The 22,127-nt window shown below is 37.0% G+C and overlaps 1 protein-coding gene across 2 annotated transcripts in view; it reads left to right on the top strand.

The window, feature by feature from the left end:
- The window catches only part of LOC115621239, a 40,701-nt gene that overhangs the window by 8,001 nt on the left and 10,573 nt on the right, over positions 1-22,127 (top strand). For both annotated transcript variants that reach the window (XM_030514831.1, XM_030514830.1), the window contains exon 2: positions 15,523-16,516. In XM_030514831.1, the coding sequence (XP_030370691.1) occupies positions 15,670-16,516 (847 nt within the window). In that variant the 5' untranslated portion in view covers positions 15,523-15,669. The remainder of the gene's footprint in view (positions 1-15,522; positions 16,517-22,127) is intronic.

Here is a 22,127-nt window from a genome sequence, read left to right as displayed (position 1 = left end):
CTATATTCGTATACAAATTGTTTTTGTTTGTTAGTCAAAATGTTTGTGTGTGTAGCTCGATCGCGTACAATATTTAAGCCAAGTATACAAACAGTTGGCATATTTTCTTTGTCATATGCATGCATATGTCTATGTTTCTACGACTATATATACTTGTAGTAGTAGTAGTATGTGATGGTCGGTGTGTAGGTGTCTGTTTGTTCCGGTTGTTTTATGCGCAATTAAAATGACAAAGTGCCCCCATTTAGCCGGCAGTCATTGACAGCCATCGGGCAGGGATGGCAACGGGCAACGGCATCAGGAGCGACAATACACCATGTTCTCGACACCATCGGCGACTCACTCAATTAAAACCAGCAAAAATGGTAGCTGGTAGCTGGCCGTGTTGAGTTAACAGCATTTGTGGCTGCGGATGTTTTATTAGGCCACCAGCTAGCCATTATAGATTATTGTCGTGTATTGGCAAACGCATTAGCCCCGCTTGCTGTGTGCATGCAAACGTTTGAGAGCTTTGGATACATTATGCACCCTAGCTAGCACCAGCACTACTAAATACATACATACATACTCGTACATAGTACGTTTGTTGTTTGTAGATAGATATACATACTTATTCGTGTATAGAAAATATTGCAGCCGTTTTGAGGCGATTTGTAAGTGCGGCAAAGCGCATTCACTTCCGTTGCACATCCTGCAGTCCGCAGTGTGGAGCGCCCAAGGCTTTCATTGCTTCAAATATTTACCACACATCCTACACACATCGCTGGTATGTACGTAAATTTGTGGTTTATGGTAGATTTATAGTCTGTGTGCTGCCATTGCAAAGCTCAATGTGCAAATGCTTTCGAATATGGCTCGTAAATTACATGTGTGGCATAATGAGTGTTTCCTTATGTTAAATGGATCGGAATTTTATATTTATCTTGACTGTTCCGACATTTCTGCGAAGCAGAATTTATATACTTTTCGAGTATTTGTTCTATTGTTAAGATCCGTTTCATTTATTATCTATGAGTTAGACAAACTGCTGTAGATACTGAGAAGCAGTGGAACGCCTCAGCTGTCATCCTTAAACGATGTGATTTGGATAGCATCAGTAGAACAGCCCGCTTAACATAAGATGTAGACAGCTACAAATCGAAATAGATTGCATCTGGAGCTTGAATAAAAAGAAGACGTCAGGAAGTAGTCTTATCAGCACTTGGACCTTCCTGCTTACCTAGGTTCGCAGCATCTGTTGGTGGTTTTTTGCCAGAGCCATGCTCAGCTAGGCTACCAACAAGGCAGGCTATAAGAAAAATAATATAAACAACTTATAGCTTCACTGCAAACTCATCATAAATCACTGATTTTACCTTCAGTCCCTCCCTTTCCATTATTCAACTATTCACATTATTTCCAATAGGACTACTAAGTCCATGCCAAACTCTGGAGATGGTTAGTAGCTTCTTAAAATCATTTAGGGCTTAAGAATTTCATTTTTGCATCTTCCATTGAAGTCTATGGGACTTAAGTATAAGAGATATTTCAGAGTTTCTGTAATTTAAGGATTCTTACATGTGCCTCAGCTGTTCTCTTTTTATCAGCTTTTAAAGCTTCGACAGTTGCATTTTATATACATTTTAAGGAGAAATTGTGTGATTCTCTTTCTCCTTCTTTTAAACATAAATGTTGCTGGAGTTGCAGTTGAAATCATTTTTTTTCCATGAGCTTGATGAAGTGGCGTATTCCTTTTCTGCATAATAGTCTACAATTTTATGATAATTTGTTTTTGAAACGAACATAGCGGCGGCAACAATCTAAAAGCTCTTTACTTTTGTTTGGTCCTCCTTTTTACCCCAGGCTCAGATTCAAGTATTACCCGTCGTTCTTAATGGGTGTCATTACTTGTCTTGCGACTTGGCATCAATATTTGAAGCACTTTTCAAGACTGGCTGGCTTCATGGTCAGCGCTGGAAGGAAAATCAACAAAATTGCGAATGAAATGCCAAAAAACAACTCAGATGAAAAAATCAAAAGAGCTGAATGTTTTCATTCGCTGTCACCAACTGGGTACTCTTTCAGTTCAATTTTCAATGAACAATGTGCGACGTCGAAGCAATTGAGACATTCTAGGTTTCTTTTTATAGTAATAATTCAGATTCATTCTAATTAAATATCATACGGATTGTCTGCATCTGCATCAGTTCAAGCTGAATGCAACTCTACCTTTATATCCGGCAATAACTTCGTTTATAGTTAAGCTATTAAGATAGATAAGTAAATAATATTGCGGCTGAACAATTTGAGTTCGAAATGCCAATAACTATATACGGAAAAAGTAAAGGGATGTGAGGATAGGTAAGAATGGGTTGGCTGAAGTCATGGTTCTTTATTTGTTAGGAATTGAGCTCAAATTACGATCGCTAGTGTTGTCGTATATGTGAACTCATTTGGGAAGGGTTGGCCGAAAACAATTCACCTGAGGCTACAAAATGCTGGACGAAGGATGATGATGTTATCGTCTTCCTCATCGTTAAAGCCGCTGTATACATTTTTTAGCTTTATGAGTGCTCGAGCTCTTTTTAGGCGCAGAGAAGGCCGGATCAGCCTTGCTCGAACACACAGATATTTGTTCTTGTTCTTGCCGTTGCCGGTGACGTTTCAAAAACCGAAAGAAGAATAGCGACAGAGAATAGTTTGCTTCCCTGCTGGATAACGGGATGTATCAAAAAGAACATTTTACTCGTAGTTTCCCGGATGTTGCAGAACGATGTTTGCTTACTCTGGCTATTATTCTTTAGGTGATCTTTATAGAGCATTCACACACACAGTACCGACATGTCTCGAGCGAGCCGTCCCTGCATTTTGATTAAGAAACTGACAAAAAACTCAAAGATTTCATAATCTGTTTTATCCTTCACGGACATGGTATAACAATAGTCTAATTTATGCATTATTAAGAGACAATTATTCACTAAAACGAACTGAATGATTCAAATAGACTTTTGGATGTATTCGCACTCTATAATCAAGAACAGCGTTTATTCTGCAAAAAAATACACAACAAACTGTACTGTTTACGCGTCGAAATTTCTGCCAAAAACTCATTTCAACTGCATGTTAGATAAGTGCATGAATAAATACATAAATAAAATGGTCTAAATGAATTTACCAATTTATATAATAGAGTTGAATTTGTCTACTTTATTGACAAGAGACACATTTTCCGACAAACTGGCATAAATCAAATGGAAATTAACAGTTTGCTGCACAAATGTGCATATAAATCGCAGTTGTCACGGCTCGTTAAGTGCATTATAAACTTATTTGCTAAACAATCATAATCCCTTGCCGCACATGCGGCGTATGCGTTATTTATGTCATGCATCACTCGCATTGGCACACAAACAAAAGCCAATGCCACAGAGTTGGGTCTGCAGCCACAGTTGGTGTGCCACAGTCAACAACTATAAGCTATAGCCGCACATTTATTTATAATGTGTCAGACGAAAGGTTAAAAGTTACACATTGAATGCCAGAAACAACAACAACACAAAATCGCAAATAAAATGCATTGAGCCAGTGGAAATCCGTTTACTACGATGCGGAAACGGATATGCACAACGGGCAAAAACGGCGACAAAATATCACTGAGCATTGGAGAGGGGTTTATTGCGCCGACATTGTGGAAATCTCATGAAATTGTTATTGGTGCCAGCACTGAGAACTGTGTGAGGCTTTTGGGCTCAGCACCTATGTAAACCCATTCTAATTGGCCATGTAGTTCGTGGCGCTATAATAACACATGGCTGGCAATGATTCTACGTTACACCGACGGCTGTGGCTGCAAGAAAAAAAAATTGAGCGCATTACACTTGTCGAAATCAAGACAACAGAAAATACATATTAGATCTACTGATCTGATGTGGCATTTGACTTATTCGGGTTTAAGAAAAATAGAGCCGGTCAACATTTTAGGCCATGTCTAGGCTGCAGCACACAAAGCTGATTGAATTTCGGTTGCGGCTTCTTGTGTCTAGACATCAAGCTGTTTGTTATTGAATCGAGGTTGCGCTGCATTCAATTTTATATCCAATTATGTGTCTAGACCGCATGACAAAAGGCTCATTTCTATAGCATTTAGCTAAGCTGTAAAGAACAACTCGTTCAGTTAGCTATAGAATAATCCTTTCCTAAAATTTTTCATACAATAGTCTAACCAAACTATGTAGTTTATCTCATGGAATGAGTTTCTGGAAAGCAATATAGATTTGAGTTCATTTTGATTCAGATTTTACAAAATAAATTTTCGACTGAACTAGAACATGTATAAGAACGAGGAAATAAAGAAAGCATTAAAGGTGTCACAAATAAAATTATGTGCATGGTGTTATTGTTAGTTGCAAAGAGGTTTGGTTATTTAAAAAATGTTTGTAGACTTGACTGATGCTTCCATAGGTGCTGGTATGTTTGTCATTATATATAGCTGGAAATCGTAATAAGAATTTATGTTAAATTTATTTTTTATTTTATATGTTTAATAAGCAGTAAAAAATCAGCATAAAAAACAAAGATGTTTGTCTTTTGAATTTTATATTTTTTTTTTAAATATTATAAAAAGCACTACAAGTATTTCGCCCTTTAAACTTATGAGCTTTTGATTTGTGATGTATATACTTCTTGCTTTATATAGTGGTTTCTTGTTTATAAGTAGAGTGCATTATTTGTTACAGTATATCTATATATGTATGTGTATAGGCATAGACCAGATTAGCGGTATGATGGTAACGCCAACAGCCAATTTTGAAACCGTTCCTTACCACGCCATGTTTCGTGATTTCTGATTTTTCTTTTTTTTACGTTTAACGGGTTTTGGGCTCAATCCCTTGCCACTCGCCATTGTGATTGTTTGTTATTGTTGCTGTTGCTGTTGGGGCATATGCCTCAACCTTTCGGGCGTACCTCAAAACGCCTACAAAGACATGTACAGCTCACGCCATTTCCGTTCCCAACCGAGTGGTTGTTTTTGTTGCTACTGTTGTCGTCGTCTCTGTTGTCGCTACAATGTTTGGATGGTAACCTTTGTTTGTTTGCTTGCTTGCGCGATGGCCAATATGTGTACCAACGACAAAGAAATAATAACAATAACAACAACAAAAACAACAAGTGTAGAAAATGCCAGCCAGCGTTATTTTATTGTATTTCGCATTTTTCGCCATTTTATTTATTGCCCTTCACGTGGCAACCGAAAAGTTGGTAAAAAGCAAATAGGTAAAAGCAATCCCACACACATCCAATCCCACAACCAGCCAAGGAACAAAATTTAAGCAGTGCACGACACAAATTGAAATACCAACAACAGAAATACGTAGCAGTTGAAATTGACTTCCCCTCCACACTCCCCAGCCCCCACTACACACCACTAAACAATTTTGTTTTGTATAATAATAATTCATTGCTATATAAGCAAGCTTTGGCGCGCTAATTGTATGTTCAAGCAACAGCAGCAACAAGGAAGATGGAATGTCGCATTTACCTTCATACTCGTATACTCTGTGCGTACATCTAAAAGGGATGCCATGAAAATATTTGGTTGTTTGTAACAGCCATTAAAACGTTTATATATTTTTGGTCAACACTACCTTTCTTTGTCCATCATTTCAACAGCGAACGATTGTCAAAGAATTTTAATCGTGTTTTAAGACAAAATTATTAGAGAGATTTAAAATCTAGAGCTTATTATCTTTTTATGTAAGCGCTTCTAGTCTGTTGGCAGATCCAGTTTAGATTTTGTAAACACAACATTCACTAATTTGCTTTCGGAAGCCCACGAGAATTTCCATGATATCAAGCTCTCTGTAGACATCCTTAACGAACTTGTTGTGTCCCGGAATAATAAGCAACATTTTCCGTTCTTTATAGTGCAGTAAAATGCTGATCAGCTCCTTACAATAAACTGGAGAGGGTCGAAGAATTTCTCCTAAATTTGTAGACCCTTTTGCGAAATGCGCTCCCCAAAAGATTCGACTTTAAAATAGTTAGCATTCTCCGAGTTCTAGACGCAGGAAAAAGCTTGCCGGCTGGTGCAAAAGAACACAGGTGTTGTTGACTCGCCGGGGGCAGTTGGAAATTTTGCATTTTGAAGACAGCATTAATAGAAAATGCCTTTTTTACAACACTTTCTCCAGAGCAAGATGAAGGGAATATTGCAGTCGGCCACACGAAGCGCCAACTTTATAAAATGCGTTCCTGTTTTGTTTGGAACTTACTTACCTACTTATACTTGAAAATTGTATGAAAATGTAATGCGAAGCGAAATTAATTCATAATGAGAGCGCGCCAACTCGGTTTTGAATTATTTGTTGCATACTTTTGGGGCGCTGCGTACAAATGTCGTTCAGCAAGGCACGCACACACACACACACACACACATGCATTCATATACGTAGGTGTACATACTCGTAGTAGAATTTGAATTTCGGAACGGCCGTGATGGCGTTGGCATAATAGCCAATTTAAGAACATGCGATATTTAATTGAGTTTTAATATATATGTAACACATACTATACATAGACTACTTATATACTATATGAACTATATAACTATATATAACTGTAGCGTGATGTGATTTTACCATGAAAAACGCAAGCGCCTGGTATACAATAAATATAAATATATAGGAAAATCCAGGTGAATGAATCAGCTTTAGTTCTGCGTATGACGAACTAACTGGAATTGTTATTAAAAATTGTTGCTCTGCGTTCTCTAATCAGATTTGCTTCTTTATAAGCGAAACGAGAAATTCGATTAAATTTTTGTAATTCACAAATCTAATTCAGCGTTAAAGCTTTCAAGCAGCAGTTACTGAAGGCGCTGGAATTACATTAGGTAAGGGATAAATATGATAAATGACTATACTTTGAAGTGGGCGGATGTTCATGACGGCTGCTAAGCAATAAAAGGTCGTTAGTTCTATTTACTTTTGTTATGTAAGGATGAGGGCAAGTTGAAGTGCCAGCCGAGAAAAGGAAAAGCAGATTATGTAGGGTAACTAAACGTTTTTTTTTATTATTTATATTTATATTTTCTAGGCCATGTAAAATGTTTCTTATGGAATCTAGGTTGTCGTGTACCATTGCCTTTCACTACGATATTTAGATGAGAGTTGAAAACAAGTTAGAGCTCTAGAAACGGGCTGACAGCATGAGAAATACTGTAACAAATTGGCAAATAATTTTATTCCTTAAGTACATACATACTTATTTAAAATAGAGAATAGTTCAGTCTTCGATCAATCCATTTTTGACGGGGTCTTTATTTTGAATAGTAAGGACTCATTTCTGTAAATTTTTTAAAATTCTTGAAAATGTATAATTCTTGTGTAAAGCTAGAAAGATAGAAAAATAAATTTTAAATAAATATAACTAACTATTTAATTACTGCTATCTATTCCTGTAAATTTGATTAAATATTGCTATAATTACGATACAAGCTTAAAATATTATTAGACGTATTTTTTCAATTTTAAATTGACCGGAAATACTTAAAAATAGGTTAAATTTCTTTCACTTAAAATTCATATTACAGTCAATAATTATTCAATTGTCTATCACTGACTATTTGATATTATAAATGTGTGTTTGCTGTAAATTTGTTGTTAAGATAAGACAATAGACAGATTAAACATGAACTGGTAATGATTAAACACAGAACTACCTAATCTGCTCATAAACTGATTTGATATTAGATTTAACGCTGCTCGCGCTATCTAAATATATAAAAGTTATTTTGTGTGAAAAGAAAATGTTTTCAGCTCGTTTCAACTGAAAAATGTTAATTTTATTTACAGACATTTTTCGTGGGCTGCCCCAATTATATGCGTCAATAGGCAAGCCAATGAACCCCAACTGTGTTTAAGCCAACTGTGCGTAAAAATCAGTTGCCAAATTAACTTTTCATTCAGGCGACGATTGCCCTCATTAGTCCTATTCAGCATGTCATGGCAACTAGCTAAAATAGACGAATTTATTTACCTATTTACCCAAATTTTCTAACAACATTATGTCAGCGTTGCTCTTACATTAAATCAATAGATTGTGTACCAAAACCATGAACATAATATGAGCATTCAGTGCGACTTTTCTAAATGACGTAGCAATGTAGAATTGCCAGCGCATTTTCTGTTCGTTGGCATAAGTGGATATTTTATGAAATGTTCTGTATTGCATATTAAAATCTGGCCTAATTTATGACGCTGCTTATATGACTTAGCAATTTGTCTTCGACACCCAGTTGGTTGTAACTCATTTAACTGGCCGTGGATAGCTCTCAGGCTTGATATTTGATTGTCTTGGAGCCAAAAAGCACAGCAATTATTCTGTGCATAAATCTTGTGTGCTCTGTTTGGCTGTTTGTGTGCAATTCTATGGTATTATTGAGGCAACAACAACATCACGCACACTGCATTGTCTTGTAAAGCCTAAAATTGGGTGCAGACTGCGGACTGCGGACTGCAGCCTGCGAACTAACTGAGCCAAAGCCAAGGCCCCAAAGCCTGGTGCGGCACTTAAAATATGCGAATGAACTGCTCGCATGAGACGCACACTTGGCCCGCTCATTGCTAGTGTTAGTTAGTGTAGATTCTGCACTTAGATTATTTACATCAGCAATCAATAAAATTTAGCAGGCACCCATACACTCGCACACACACACACACACTTACGTAGAAATATGCCATTGGCGCAAAGCCAAAGTGCGTTTTTATACCCTTGCTATGGCTATAAACATTTATTATCGTGTTTGTTACATACAGTTATGGAAATATTCGACGATGCCAACATAAGACCTCTTAAATAAGCATCAAACATAAACATTAGACATTTTCGTACAGAAGTGTATTAAAACTATTTTCATTTCATCATACACTTTCTAAATATCCGTTTAGAGCTTTATAGTAGTTTATCGCTGAAAAGTGTGTTATATATATTTATGCAACTTGATCTAGAGGAGCTATTGTTCATAGTAGTGCTTAAGCAAAATGTAGTTTTTTTACGGCCCCTAGATTTGCACTTCACTCTAACTTTTTTATATACTTTTTTATACTTTTTTTATACTTTTTATTTCAAATGAAAGATTTAAAATTTTAACAAATATTTTAAGAATCTAGTTTAATATTGCTGCTTGTTATTTTTTGTTTAAATAAAGGAAAGCGTTGGTAACAATATATGCTGTAATAGAGAAAAGAGACAGCATTAATTAAAAGACCCTGACTGCAACTTAAATTTCATTATAAAAAGAAAAAAAAAAAACACTACTAATATAATAGATGGTTGGTTTTAGTGGTGAGTCTGTCCACTCTTTTAGGTTTCCCCCAAATGAGGAATGAAGCCTTACAGATGTGCATGACAGTATCGTGAGACATGCTTGCATTTTCAGTGCCTCGAATGCCACAAAAGTTTTAATTGCATTAAACGTGTGCAGAAGAAGTAAACCCTTTGAGAGGACAGCAGCTTTTTAAGCGTAGCACTCAGTCACAACTTAAACACGTTCTTTACTGCTGCAGCAAAGTATTTTATTTGCAAAACAGTTCTTAAATGAGTTTACTTTCAAACGCGGAAAATGCAAGGGCTTTTTGTAAGTTATTTTAGTTTGTTTTGGAATTGTTACAAACTTGTATAGTAGCTTATGCTCATTTAATAACAAGACCCATTTAAAAAAAATTGCTATTGGCAATCAGATTTGCAGAAAAAGCCCTTTAAATTTCAACCACGACGGGCCCCAAGTTCCTACAGACAGAAAACTAATTTTGTTTTAGATCTGAAGTATCTGCTAGCACGCTGAAGCAACAAAGCAGAAGAAAGTATTGCGTAATGTAAAAAAATATTAAAAGGGTATTGGATTTTCGTTTTGATAAGGAACAGGTGCTCCTTCCCTCATATGTATATTTTGTGCCTTGCAATGTCGGCGTCTCTAAAGCTCACTTGGGCGCCTTGTTTGCCTTTGTGTGCCGTGTTATTTTTTTCATTGTTTATCTATGCCTTGCCATTGTTGTAGGTAGAGCGTACGCAAATATAGGCGCGTACACATACCAATACACACATACACACACAGACACACATAGGCAGTCAGGCAGGCAGACACATGTGGGCTCTTCCATTGTTTGCTGAATTTATTGCACGAATTTCTGAATTGGCTCTTTTGGCTCTAGTTTTATTTTTATACTATGCCAGAGCCATAAAAGTGCGCGCATCTCGTGCCGCCAGCTTGAGAAAAGGGTGGTGTGGTGTGTGGGTAACCGGAGGGGCTTTAGGGGCCATGCTGCAAGGCTTTGTGCGCACTCAGACATGGCCTTCGGGCCTATAGTCAGCATATATACATATATATGTATATGTTTATGCACACATATATATATGTAGGAGTGGTCAGGGGTAGGTTAAGGGTTAGAGTCTGAAACAATAGCCAGCACATGTTTATTGGCCCGTGCAGCACCAAAAACAAAAACAAAAGGAATAATGAAAAGAATAATAATAATAATGATAATCATGTGGTTTTATCATTATGGCATAGGTGTTTTTATTTATGCGCACGTTTTGTTAATTAGCGCCACAATGTGTTGTCCATTGGACTTTATGCAATGGCCTGGAATTCGGGCTTCCAGACGACAAACAATGATCGTCTACATGTTTTATGTTACGTATACGACATGTAGCACATCCTTGCTTTATGACAAATTCACTAATGCCAGTGTCCTGGCTGCGGGCATCGAACAAATGTGACCTCACTCACAAACACATGTGAACGAGCATATGTGTGAGATTGTGGCAACATCCGATGTTATTATTGTTGTAATTTCCGCCAAGTTGCTCGCCAAGTTGCTCGAATGCGACGCCTTTCAAGTGTCAAGTGTTTGTCTCATCAGCGTTGCCCATGGGCACATCGTCTTTAGAGCCTGGGAAGCTGCGCATCTGCTTGTCATTGACATTGCGTATACGCCATGTGTGTGGTAGCTTCATTTTTATTTATTTTTTTTTTGTTTTATTCGCCAATTCCTTCACATAAATTTATGAGCAAAGCATAAATATTGCACATACGAGTACGTATGCTAAGAGCACGGAAACACGAACAAAAACGGGACGAGTTGATTGAAGAAAATGCGGAAAGCGCATGCAACACGTTTCCTTTATATAATTTCACTGCTTTTCCATCCAACAAGTAGTGTGTGTGTGCGTGTGTGCGTGAATGTATAGTATGAGTGTGCGTGTCTTGTTTTTATGCCTTGCACATATGTGAAAATAATATCTAGCCTGCCAACTGATGAATGAATACGTGATGTATAACTCTAAATTCGTTATACACATTTCTATATCATGCGCATAAATTAGTTGTGGATTTACTCTTCAATAAATGGGGAGGAGGGGCTTATATTCTCTGCTAAATCATCTTTTGGCCACGCACGCACACCAGCACTCGGCGGCTCTCTTAATGGGTTCGCATTAATTTTGCATAACCTTCGAAAAGCTGTGACTATGTTAATAGGAATTTTTATGTAGCCGAGTGAGAGTTATTTTATTGATGCAATCAGTATTATTAATATTTTCAAGTATATCTAAGCTTGCTGGTCACGTTTCAGATACGGGTATAATCAAAATGCTAGGCCACACACTTCTGTTTATACACAATTGTTGCTGCCCCACTATGGTTAGAGGATGTGTGGAATAAGAAATTTAAGCATTAGCTTAAATATGAATTAAGGCCATAAAAATATTCCTGAATAATAAGGAAAAAAAGCAAAGAATTTGCCAAAATTCCACGAACTATTAAATAATATTTATGCTCGAGCATTTTTAATATTTGTTGAAAAAATACAGCTTACCTTGAAAATATTCCTACAATTTTAAAATAAAATTTGTATAGTATTTTGAACTATTGTTGATAGCAAATTTTTATTCCCCAACTCGTCTTCGGTTTTGGTTTAAATTAGCTTTGTTTTCATTGCATTGAACAATATATTGAAATATTGGAAATAGAGAAACTAAGTTGTGTTTAAATTACCTTTTAAAATATATTAAAAAACGTGCATTGGTAGATGAGATTTAGTTAAGATTTAACAAACCATTCTCTACAACGAAACTTAAAGCAAGTTGGTTCATTTAATCCTAATTAATGTCCACCTCAGTCTTGCAGGTCTAGCGTTTTCTTAGTTGAGTGGTTGGGCCAAAAAAAACTTGCCCATCTATACAAAAAAGCGCCTAGTGCAGTCAAATTGACAAGTGCAAAACAAATTCGAAGAAGGTTTCCTTAAAGTGCATTCAGTGGTAGAGGAGCTTTCATTATTATTTCACAATTATAAATTAACATTTATTTGAAAATAGTTTTACAAGATAACAAATGAAAAAGTAAAATAGAAATAATATTTGTGTGAGGCTGGCTGAGATGCTAAGCCCGCATTTTTGAGATTTAATTTAATTAAGCCAACAAATAAGTTCATGATGTCGCCATATCGTAATAATTTCAACTGATCAGCTAACAAACTATAGAATCCTACAAAAAACAATAATATCTAATAACATACTGATTCCGATTCAATATAAGTTTTCTACAGCGACACCAATGGCTACGTTTTGTGTAATAGTTTTTGGATTTTTTTCTGAAAATACAGAAATAACAAGAGAGAACGCTACAGTTGAGCAAGCCCGACAGTGTAATACCCTGTACCCAGGTAAACTTCCGTCACTGAGTTATATGCGCCCATAGCAGCAGCAAAAAGAGGAAGAAGAAGAGCGAACTTGTTGCTGCAGTTTGTGGGGGTTTTACTGTAGAGAATTTGTTTCGCTAATAACTTTTCTCAGAATTGACCGAATTGAATAAAATTTTAAACAACAGACAATTATATATAAATTATGTGTGCAAAGTTTGGTTGAGGTAGCATTTGAAATGTGGACGCTATTGACGAAATTCTGTAGCGGGGGAAGGGGGGGAAAATTAAAAAAAAAAAAAATACACTCGTCCTTACTCGGACCTTGGAGAATCTGGATGCCAACTTTGGTTATTCTAGCTTTTATAGTTTCTGAGATCCTCGCGTTCATCCAGACGGACAGACGGACAGACGGACGGACAGACGGACGGACATGTCTAGATCGATTTCTCTCGTCATGCTGATTCAGAATATATATACTTTATGGGGTCGGAGATGCTTCCTTCTGCATGTTACATACTTTGCACAAACCTAATATACCCTTTTTACCCTACGGGTACAGGGTATAAAAACTTAGACTACTTTTAACTTATTTGAGTTAGTTAATTGGAAATTGTACTCCTTCTCATTTTATTTGTAAATCTAACAATATTTATGATCAAATTTGACTATGAATGAGAGCGAATTAGGGCTGAACATATTAGAGTTTTGGTTGGTTTTTCATGTTTTTTTAGCAAATAAGAAAATTAAGTTGCAGCTTAAGTAAGAAGGCCATAAAACAATCATTACCTAACACATATATGTGTTACATATCACACACATCACACTTATCCCTTAGACTTAAAACAATGTAATGGCAAGCCGATTGGACACAGTTTGAAATATGTTACAATTTCCAGCTACATTCGTGTGTTCCCACTAAGCTACTATATGTACTTATGTTTGTAGGCATATATAAAGTTTAGAAACATATTCGCAGTATACATGTATGTATGTGGCTATGTATTTGTGTGTTCGACATGCATACATTTTAAACATGCGTTATTTATGTAGAATGCCTGCTAAACATGTCAGTATACCGGCGGTACGTCTAACATGCGTTGCATGTTCAGATTTCTGATTTATTTATCAGCGGTATGGCGTGCAATGAGCGCCATAAATCTCCTGTCGGTGGCAGATTGTGCAGACATGTAACTGTCATAAAATTAAAATATGTATATACAATGCATGTAAATATTTTCAAACAATATTTAATAGAATGGCTGAGGAGCGGAAGTAATGAGTAAATTGGGTCGAGCATTTGACGCAGTGCCTTCAACAAAAGATTTTTAGCATTAGGCCTGCGTGAGTCTGCCAATTTGTGCAAATTGTTTGCATACGACTTATGTATGTATGTAGTTGTATATAGAAGTATGTGAGTGTATTTGAATGTTTTTGCTTTGGCCATGCTACGCTTAATCCAATTAACTGGCCTCCTAGTGCAGCAAGTCAGCCATAGACACGTACTGACACTTCTGTTCTTCTCTTCTATAATTCCCCAATTCGGTGCCAGTCAATTTAATTTTGGTGCCAGGCGGACGGGCAACCGAACAACTTGACTACAGACTGACAGTTGGCCATGTCGCTGTCGATGTCGATGCCAATGTTGGTCGAATATTCGTGTGTCTGTGTCTGTGTGTGTGTGTATTTGTTTGGGAAGAGCAGAGGCAAGGCCTGTGCGTGGTGTGAAGTCTTTGTTGTCCTGCACCTGAGTCCATGACAGCCATGGATTGTATAACTGACCCACCCAATGGCATCAACTTGGTTTCAATTTCAGCACCAGAAGCTCTTCTGCACACACTAGAGTTGTACAATTAAGTTCAATTTGTTATTTACACAGTTCTGTTGAACTAGTTACGATTTTGGTTTAATCTGTTAATGGAAAAAATCATATATTTTATTTGTATACAAATAACAATAAACTGATAAGAAAATATTGTTAGTAACTACGATACACGTACATTAAGAATATGGCCTTTTATTTACGCATAACAAGTTGAAACGTTTGCGATCTTAATCGAGTTAAATATTTGTTGACTCTTTTGAATTGCCAGTTGTGAAAATGTCGTGCGAAATTTTATGATAGCAGGTCCATTAATATTATAAAAATCATATACCATGTCTAAAGTGAAATTTTCATTCTTTACTTGTATAACTAATCCAAGTAGTTTTATTGGCTTTTGAGCTAATTAAACATGGTAGTAAACGTTGTACAAATACTACTACTAGCGCCGTTTCACATTAAAGAGCCTTTTTAAGCTTAAAGTCTAGTTATTGCATTTCTCAAGCCATATCTTTATATAATGATTTATAGCTCCTTATATATTTAGCTATCATTCAATTATTTATAGCCCTATGCTCAACTTATTGCTATAATTTAGACTTTCCATGAATTTAAATGAATTCATTTTTCACACTAAACGTTAAAAGATATACCCATTTCATAGGAATAATTTTTTTTTTTTTTTTTAATACTGGTAAAATATTTCACGAAACTGTCAACAGTTAATTAAACTTGGTAAAGCATTTGAATCAACACTTTTTACTTAATTCATTTTTCAAACTAAACGTTAAACGATAGACCCATTTCATAGCAAAGTTCGCTCCTATGTTTGAAAGAAAATGGCTGGCACCGCTCTAACACTTCCGATAGCTGGTGGGGGCGGCTGGCACTTTCGGAAATTGCTTCGATGTCGGTTTGTAATTTCACACTTTTAGCAGCAGTGATTAGCAGTGCGGCTTGGGCACGATATATTTAACTTTTTGGCTGACACTATACCATTTATTTGGATTCTATGTTTCGCAGGCATTATCATAAAACTTATGTGAAAGAGAGAAAGCAGGCAGCTACCAAGTGACAAACGACGACGCCAGCAGTGCCAAAGGGCAACAACAGCAATTTGAAGAGGAGAAGCAGAATGGATGAGGAGCACGACGACGACTATCAAATAATATGAGATTGGATGGGGCTTTGGAGCCCCGCCACGGAGCTGCACCATTGCAGGGCCGCTCCATTGGTGTTGCCAAGTTTAGGCGCGAAACTCGTGAAAAATGTGAGACAAAGCAACAACAATGCGCCGATGAAGACGAAGATGCAGCAACAGCAACAGCAGAAGCAGCAGCAATTGTCAAGTGTCTGACAAACACAAGCAGCAACAATAACCACGACTTGTCCAACACTTGTCGTTGGATAAAGGCTAAAAAAGTGGCTCTGCAGCTGCAGTCAGCAATTAACGCTAACCAACAACAGCAGCAGCAGCAGCAACAGCAACAGCAAGAACAACCGCAACACTTGTGGCCTCCAAGTCTAGCAACAAAGCAAAGCGAGCAACAAAGCGCCAGCAACAATACCAAGAACAGCAACAACAAAGCTGGCTTGGACTTAAACATTAAAGGTGTCGCGCCAACCCCTGCAGCAGTAGCAGCAACAGTAACAGCAACAGCAACAACAACAGCGTTGAATTGGCCCGCCATTTCTTTGTGCGGAAACGTGAAACGCGCCATTGTCGCGTCCCTAAAAATGCGTGCCCAACAATCGTTAATGCTAATGGCTGCCAGCGCCGTCGCTATCGCCGTCGCCAGTGTCGTCGCCCAGTTTAGTAAGGCTAGTCGAGGCACTCGTACTCGTCCTCGTCCTAGCCCACATCCTCATCGCAGGGCTGTGCAACTCGACACGGCCCTACTGTGCCTGATTTCTGCGCTCGCACTGCTGCCAATGCTAACGCTCGGCGATGACGGGGACAATTTCTTTGCGGTTAATAGCTTCAGCATGGGACCGGAGACGACAACACCCGAATTCGGTAAGTTGACGCAATGCATGCAATATAGCCATGAATAAGATAAGTTCCCAACTAGTTGGGAACTGCCTTTACCTTATCACAAAATATTGTTGCCATTGCTGGCCACCCCCAGAGTATTCCCACCACCTCCAGCTGCAACTCCCTGGCTGCAGTCGTGCGGCAAGTGCACATAACACAGCTACGCAGGTCAGCATTGGCACGCACATGCATGCACCTGGTAATTGAATATCGTACGTGTTGAATTAGTAAAGCGTGTTGGCATACAGTCCATGTTCCTTAAATATAGTTGTACCTCTCTCGGATAGCTTGAGTGCAACTAGATTGAATTACAATGCATATTGATGTTGAAACTAACCCTTTGCTGCACTCCTCCTCAGAAGCACTCAAGTAAGCACACCTATTCTTGTCTAAGGCTCAGGCTATGTAGAAGTTTTTACATTAAACTATTTTTATAAACCAGCACTGATTTAATGAAATGTGATTGCATTTTCATGCAAATTGCAGGCGACTATTAATATTGAACCCTTCTCTACGCTTCTGCCTACGCAAACAAGATTCACTGTAAAAGGGAAATGTATAAATTTCTCTTCAAATGTTCCAAATCTGCTTAAATAGTGTTTCGATTATTCCATACTATAAAGCTGTTTATTACCAGATATTTAAATCGTATGTGGAAATTAGAAATGAAAACCTTAACTGATATTGTAAATTGTAAAGAGCAAGAACTTGTTATACTCAGTTTTTCTGTACCTGATTTATTTGTCTTGCCAAGTGCTTTTTAACAAATATATACACAAATATAGAAACTGAAACCACAACTAAATTTGATCTAGATATAGCATGAAGCAAAAGTTTTTTTCGTACCACCCCAGAGTCAAGTAAGATTTTGTAGTCAGACGAGTACATCTTAATTTTAAAACCCAGTACAGAAAAATTCTTAGATGTTGATCTTAAATTAAGGTCACTCGAAAATAACTTCAGTAAGCAAATGAACATTTTGTATTAGCTGAGTGTTTTTATTTAAAACTGTATTTAAACATCGTGCATACTCATTGAATTGGTAAAATAAACTTGGCAATTAATTTATTTCATTTATGATGAGGTTGTAGTGTCCGACTAGTCTCAGGGAAGGTCCAGAGGAAATGAACACGAAACGTCTGCCCTTTTGTACTTGCTTAAGGAGTGTACTTATGATATATTTTACAACTCACTTTTTGTTATATTTATGTCATTACTTTTTTGGAATACAAATTTAATATCAAGCCTTTAAAACTCAATAATTTTGCCTTTCAACCATTTATTAACTATAACCGAAAGATTAAATCAAAATAGTTCAGCTCTATTTTTTATTTTGTCTTAATGAAATAAAATTTCATCTTTTAATTTATAAACAGACTAAACTCATTTCTAGAGTATTTATAGTATAATATCGTACACGTGTGCTCATTAACTTGAAACGCTCTTTCTTTTTGGGTGCGCCTTGATGCACTCCTTGAATTGACTATTTTTAACTTTCCCTTTGAATATTACGGGTTCTACGGCTAGCAACTCACCAATATTGGTTTCTGTTGCTGCTTTAATCAGCTATTCTTCTTATGAACTTCTCTCAAATACAAGTACATACATCATTTGTATACAATCCCTATGTTTATTTATATGGAACGCTTCTCTCTGCGTTTCTCATTTTAGGCTAGATTTGAAATAGGCTATAAACTAAAAATAATTCTTAATTTATATACAAGTTCCGTACATTTTATTTTGTGCACGAATAGACTTATTCCCATACGCTGTGCTCACTATATTTCCGTTCATATATGGCCAACTATTACCGCCAACATGCAACAATGACGTCATCTATAGAGCACATACAATAATGTCAGTAGATGGAGAGGGGAGCAAGGGTTCATATGCAGGCTTTGTTCAAGTGCATGAAGGTTTTCTTTTCTTTTTTTTTTTTTCTTTTTTTTGCTAGTGTTGCATAATAAGTGCTCGCAACCCCCTTTCTAATTCGTTGGCCACATTGAGGACACGAAAAAGGACCAAGCAGAGGCACGAGTCCTGGCCCATACTGAAATTTTTCCATTCGAGCGTAACGCATTCGAAATGCGCTGCAATGTGCCTCAAACGCCAAGTGGTTAAACAAAGTGCATAACTTTATAATATATCAGTGGAAAAGTTGAGTCCCACCTCATATAGGTTTGCGACGAAGAGAACGAAGATGTTGTGCAGGTTCGACTTGTGCGGTCCAAATACTACCGTATCTTTACAAACCTACACTATACAATAAAAAATTGCAGCATACATTGGCTAAGCTTAGCTGCATGGACTTTTCAACTAGCAACTTATAGTAAAAGTTTGTAGAAAAATCAAAAAATAATTTATGTTAATACTTGATTTTACACCACAAGAACTTTTATTATAAAAGAAAGCTGGGACATTGTGCATCATAAAATAGAGCATATGCATTGGAATGGAAGCAGCCAAGACGATGTAATATAGCTACAAAATATGTACGAAAATGCTTTCCCAACTAAGAAAACAAATCATTACGTTATAGTATTATCAGTACTTTTTTTTCACAATTTGCAAAAACTATTCAAGTACTAATTTATTATGTTTTCAAATATATAATAGATATGCCCATCTGCAGCGTCGTGAACTTTTTAGCCATAACAGTTAAAGTCTTAATATTTGGCAAATGGACTTGTTTTATCTTTAGGCCATCCATAAATGAATTTCTTCGAATGTGTTCGGTTCGACGAAATGTTAATCATTAGTAGGAGTTAGTGCTACTTTAGTGCTTAAAGTTTTGTTCGCGAAAAATAGAAATATTTCTGTCTAGCGCGTATTCGTGCGAACATTTTCGTTAATATTGATTGCTCAAACATTATTTTTCGAAAATATTAAGCAGGAATTTATTATGGAAAAGTAATATTTATGTATACAATAATTATTTGCGCAATAAATTGTGGGACAAAATACTTAAAAAGCACCAATAACTTAAAAAAAAAGACGCTAACATGAAACAAAATAAAAAGAAGCGAAAAGGCTATCTGAACCAAGAATTTTGTGTTTCCAAGTTTTTAGTACATGGCCAGGAATCTTTACGTTGCTCTAAGCACATACCTTCCACATTCTACTTTTTACTTTTAAGATAATAATGTTTGTAAGCAAATTAGTGGAAAAATGCATTGGTTCGACACGAATAAATTCGCATGTGGATGGCCTACTTGAAACAGAAAAGTTTATCGCAAACCAAACCATTAAGAACGATCAGCGCATTCATTGTAATAAAAACTTTATTGTTCATTAAGAAATCGTAACCAAATTGAGTTTTTATACGTGCCCCAGCATATTCTGTAGCTTTATTGAAATTGGTACACCATACCTTTTAAATAGCTGCCAAAAGAACATTCCGTGCATAAGTATTTATTTTAGTCAAAGAACAGTAGAGTGGAAAGGGGTCGGGTACGGGGTAAACAAAATACATATTTTTTCCTGAAGCATTACTCTGATAGAATGTTTCGCATGATAGTTAACTATTATCGTAGATTTTCGTTTTATTAAGAAACTCCCAATTCATTTAAAAGGTATATAAATTGACTTTGGCTCTATCCCATACCCACAAAAAATCTATACTGATTGTTTCCAAAGAAAAATCCGTTTTTTTTACATTTTTATAATCAAATTTGGAGCTAAGAATCTTTTGTCTTGGTCAAGCTGATAAGTGATAAGAAACTATCAAATCGAATTTTGTGAAAATAGGCCAACAAACGCATACCGGAAAAATGGCAAAGGTATAAAATACATTCTTCAATACATTTTTAGAATTCTAAAAATAAAAACCTATCAAAACTTTAATAAGAAACCGATTCGTTGCGGTAATTGTATTTGCTCTTCGGTTAGCTGTGCCACAATTCACAGCACAATTTAGTCAGAGACATTGTTGGAAAACAAAATAAACAGACAACTTTCTTTGTCTGCATCGCAGCTGTATGCCCTTCACTATGTCATATAATAATACTTTATTGCTCCTTGTTTATGGGGCTCGAACTGTATACTTTACCCAACTGCTTCCGCACTATCCTTTGCCTACAATCTCTAAGTATTAGGTGAGCATTTGTCATCCATGGTCACAATATGCGACGAACAAGTGATTTGAAACCATCTTTTATGAATAGGATATTCGAATATCTTATGTTGATCAGATATCTTTAGAAATAAAAAATTGATAACTGTATGGTATAATATATAATTATAATAATTATAACAAGCAGTCCACGATTCTGTCATGCGTACCCTGACCTGACCTTGCAGCTCAAAAGAGTTGCTTTTTTCGCTTGGGAGTAGATGTGAAAATTCATTGTTATTTTAGCATAAAACTCGAAGTTCCTCTTGGTACATATAAATAAATGCATATCAAACTACGTATGTACATACAAGTATGTATATATTGGGCTTAAAATGCTTGCAGGCCATGACTTAGCAATGTTAAATGGTATTCCATCAACTTTTTGTCGTGTTGAATTTTTAAATTTTGGAAAAACCCCTTAGTGCAAAGTAATCGCATAGGCATGAGCACAAACAAACGGCAGGCAGGCAGACCGTTTTGGCAGAGCCAGCAGCTTAGTTTGCCATCAGTTGCAATGAGGAGCTTTTAAAAAAAATGAGTTCCTTCCAACACAAACAAATTCCAACATAATGTGATGCTTGCTTGCTGCGACGAGCCCACAAATCAAGCTGCCAAATTCGTAATCTCTTTTTGAAAAGGGTATTAGAGGCGCACAGCACAGCACAACAACACAACAGCACAACAGCAATGTGGGCAAAAACAAAGGCGAAGCAAGCGCATGACTGAATGACTGAGTCACTCATTGACTGACTGACGAACTGACTGCCCTTTTGGGGCATCGGCAAGCAGTGAGTGAGCAGCGAACGGAGGGGACTGTGCAGCAAGCATCCGTCCCACTTTGTCAACACTTGCGGAAATTTTCTCAAAGTTGCATCACACACAGAACCGCAGCCGCAAACCAGCCAACCAACGAAAAAAAAAAAAAAAAAACAACAACAAAAAATTGTAGTGGCAACTGCAGTAGCAGCAGCAGCAGCAGCAGCAGCAGTGGCAGTGGCAGTAACAGCAGTTGCTGCTTTTTTAGCATTTTAGCTGTGGGCGCGTCTTTTGTCGCTCTATTCATAGAAGGCACTGCATTTAAAAATAAACCGCAAGCAAATAGACTCACACACATGCATATACTCGTATGTACAAAATACAATATAAATGTATGTGTGTGGAAGCGCAACCATTTTGTTTTGTTTTTGCGCTTCCGTCGCTGACTTAAATGTCAGGCGTGCACACATCCGTTTTTGGTTGCGCAAGTAGCTGGAGGAACGGAGGGCGGTAATTATGGAAAGATATCTACGAAATTAGTGAAAAACTGTGCGCCAAGGCAGCCACACAACACCTTGGCCACAACACAACACACACCACCCCACCCCACCCCAACCCACTCCACTCCAGCCCTCAAAAAAAGCCGTCTCAACGCGCCGTTGAGATTTTTCACACATTGTTGGCCAGCTACAGTTGCTCCCAAGAGTTTAATTAAGATGCTCA

Source organism: Scaptodrosophila lebanonensis, unplaced genomic scaffold, assembly GCF_003285725.1.
Source record: "Scaptodrosophila lebanonensis strain 11010-0011.00,11010-0021.00 unplaced genomic scaffold, SlebRS2 tig00000024-arrow-pilon, whole genome shotgun sequence".
Lineage (NCBI taxonomy): Eukaryota > Metazoa > Arthropoda > Insecta > Diptera > Drosophilidae > Scaptodrosophila > Scaptodrosophila lebanonensis.
This window is presented reverse-complemented; position numbering and strand designations above follow the sequence as displayed.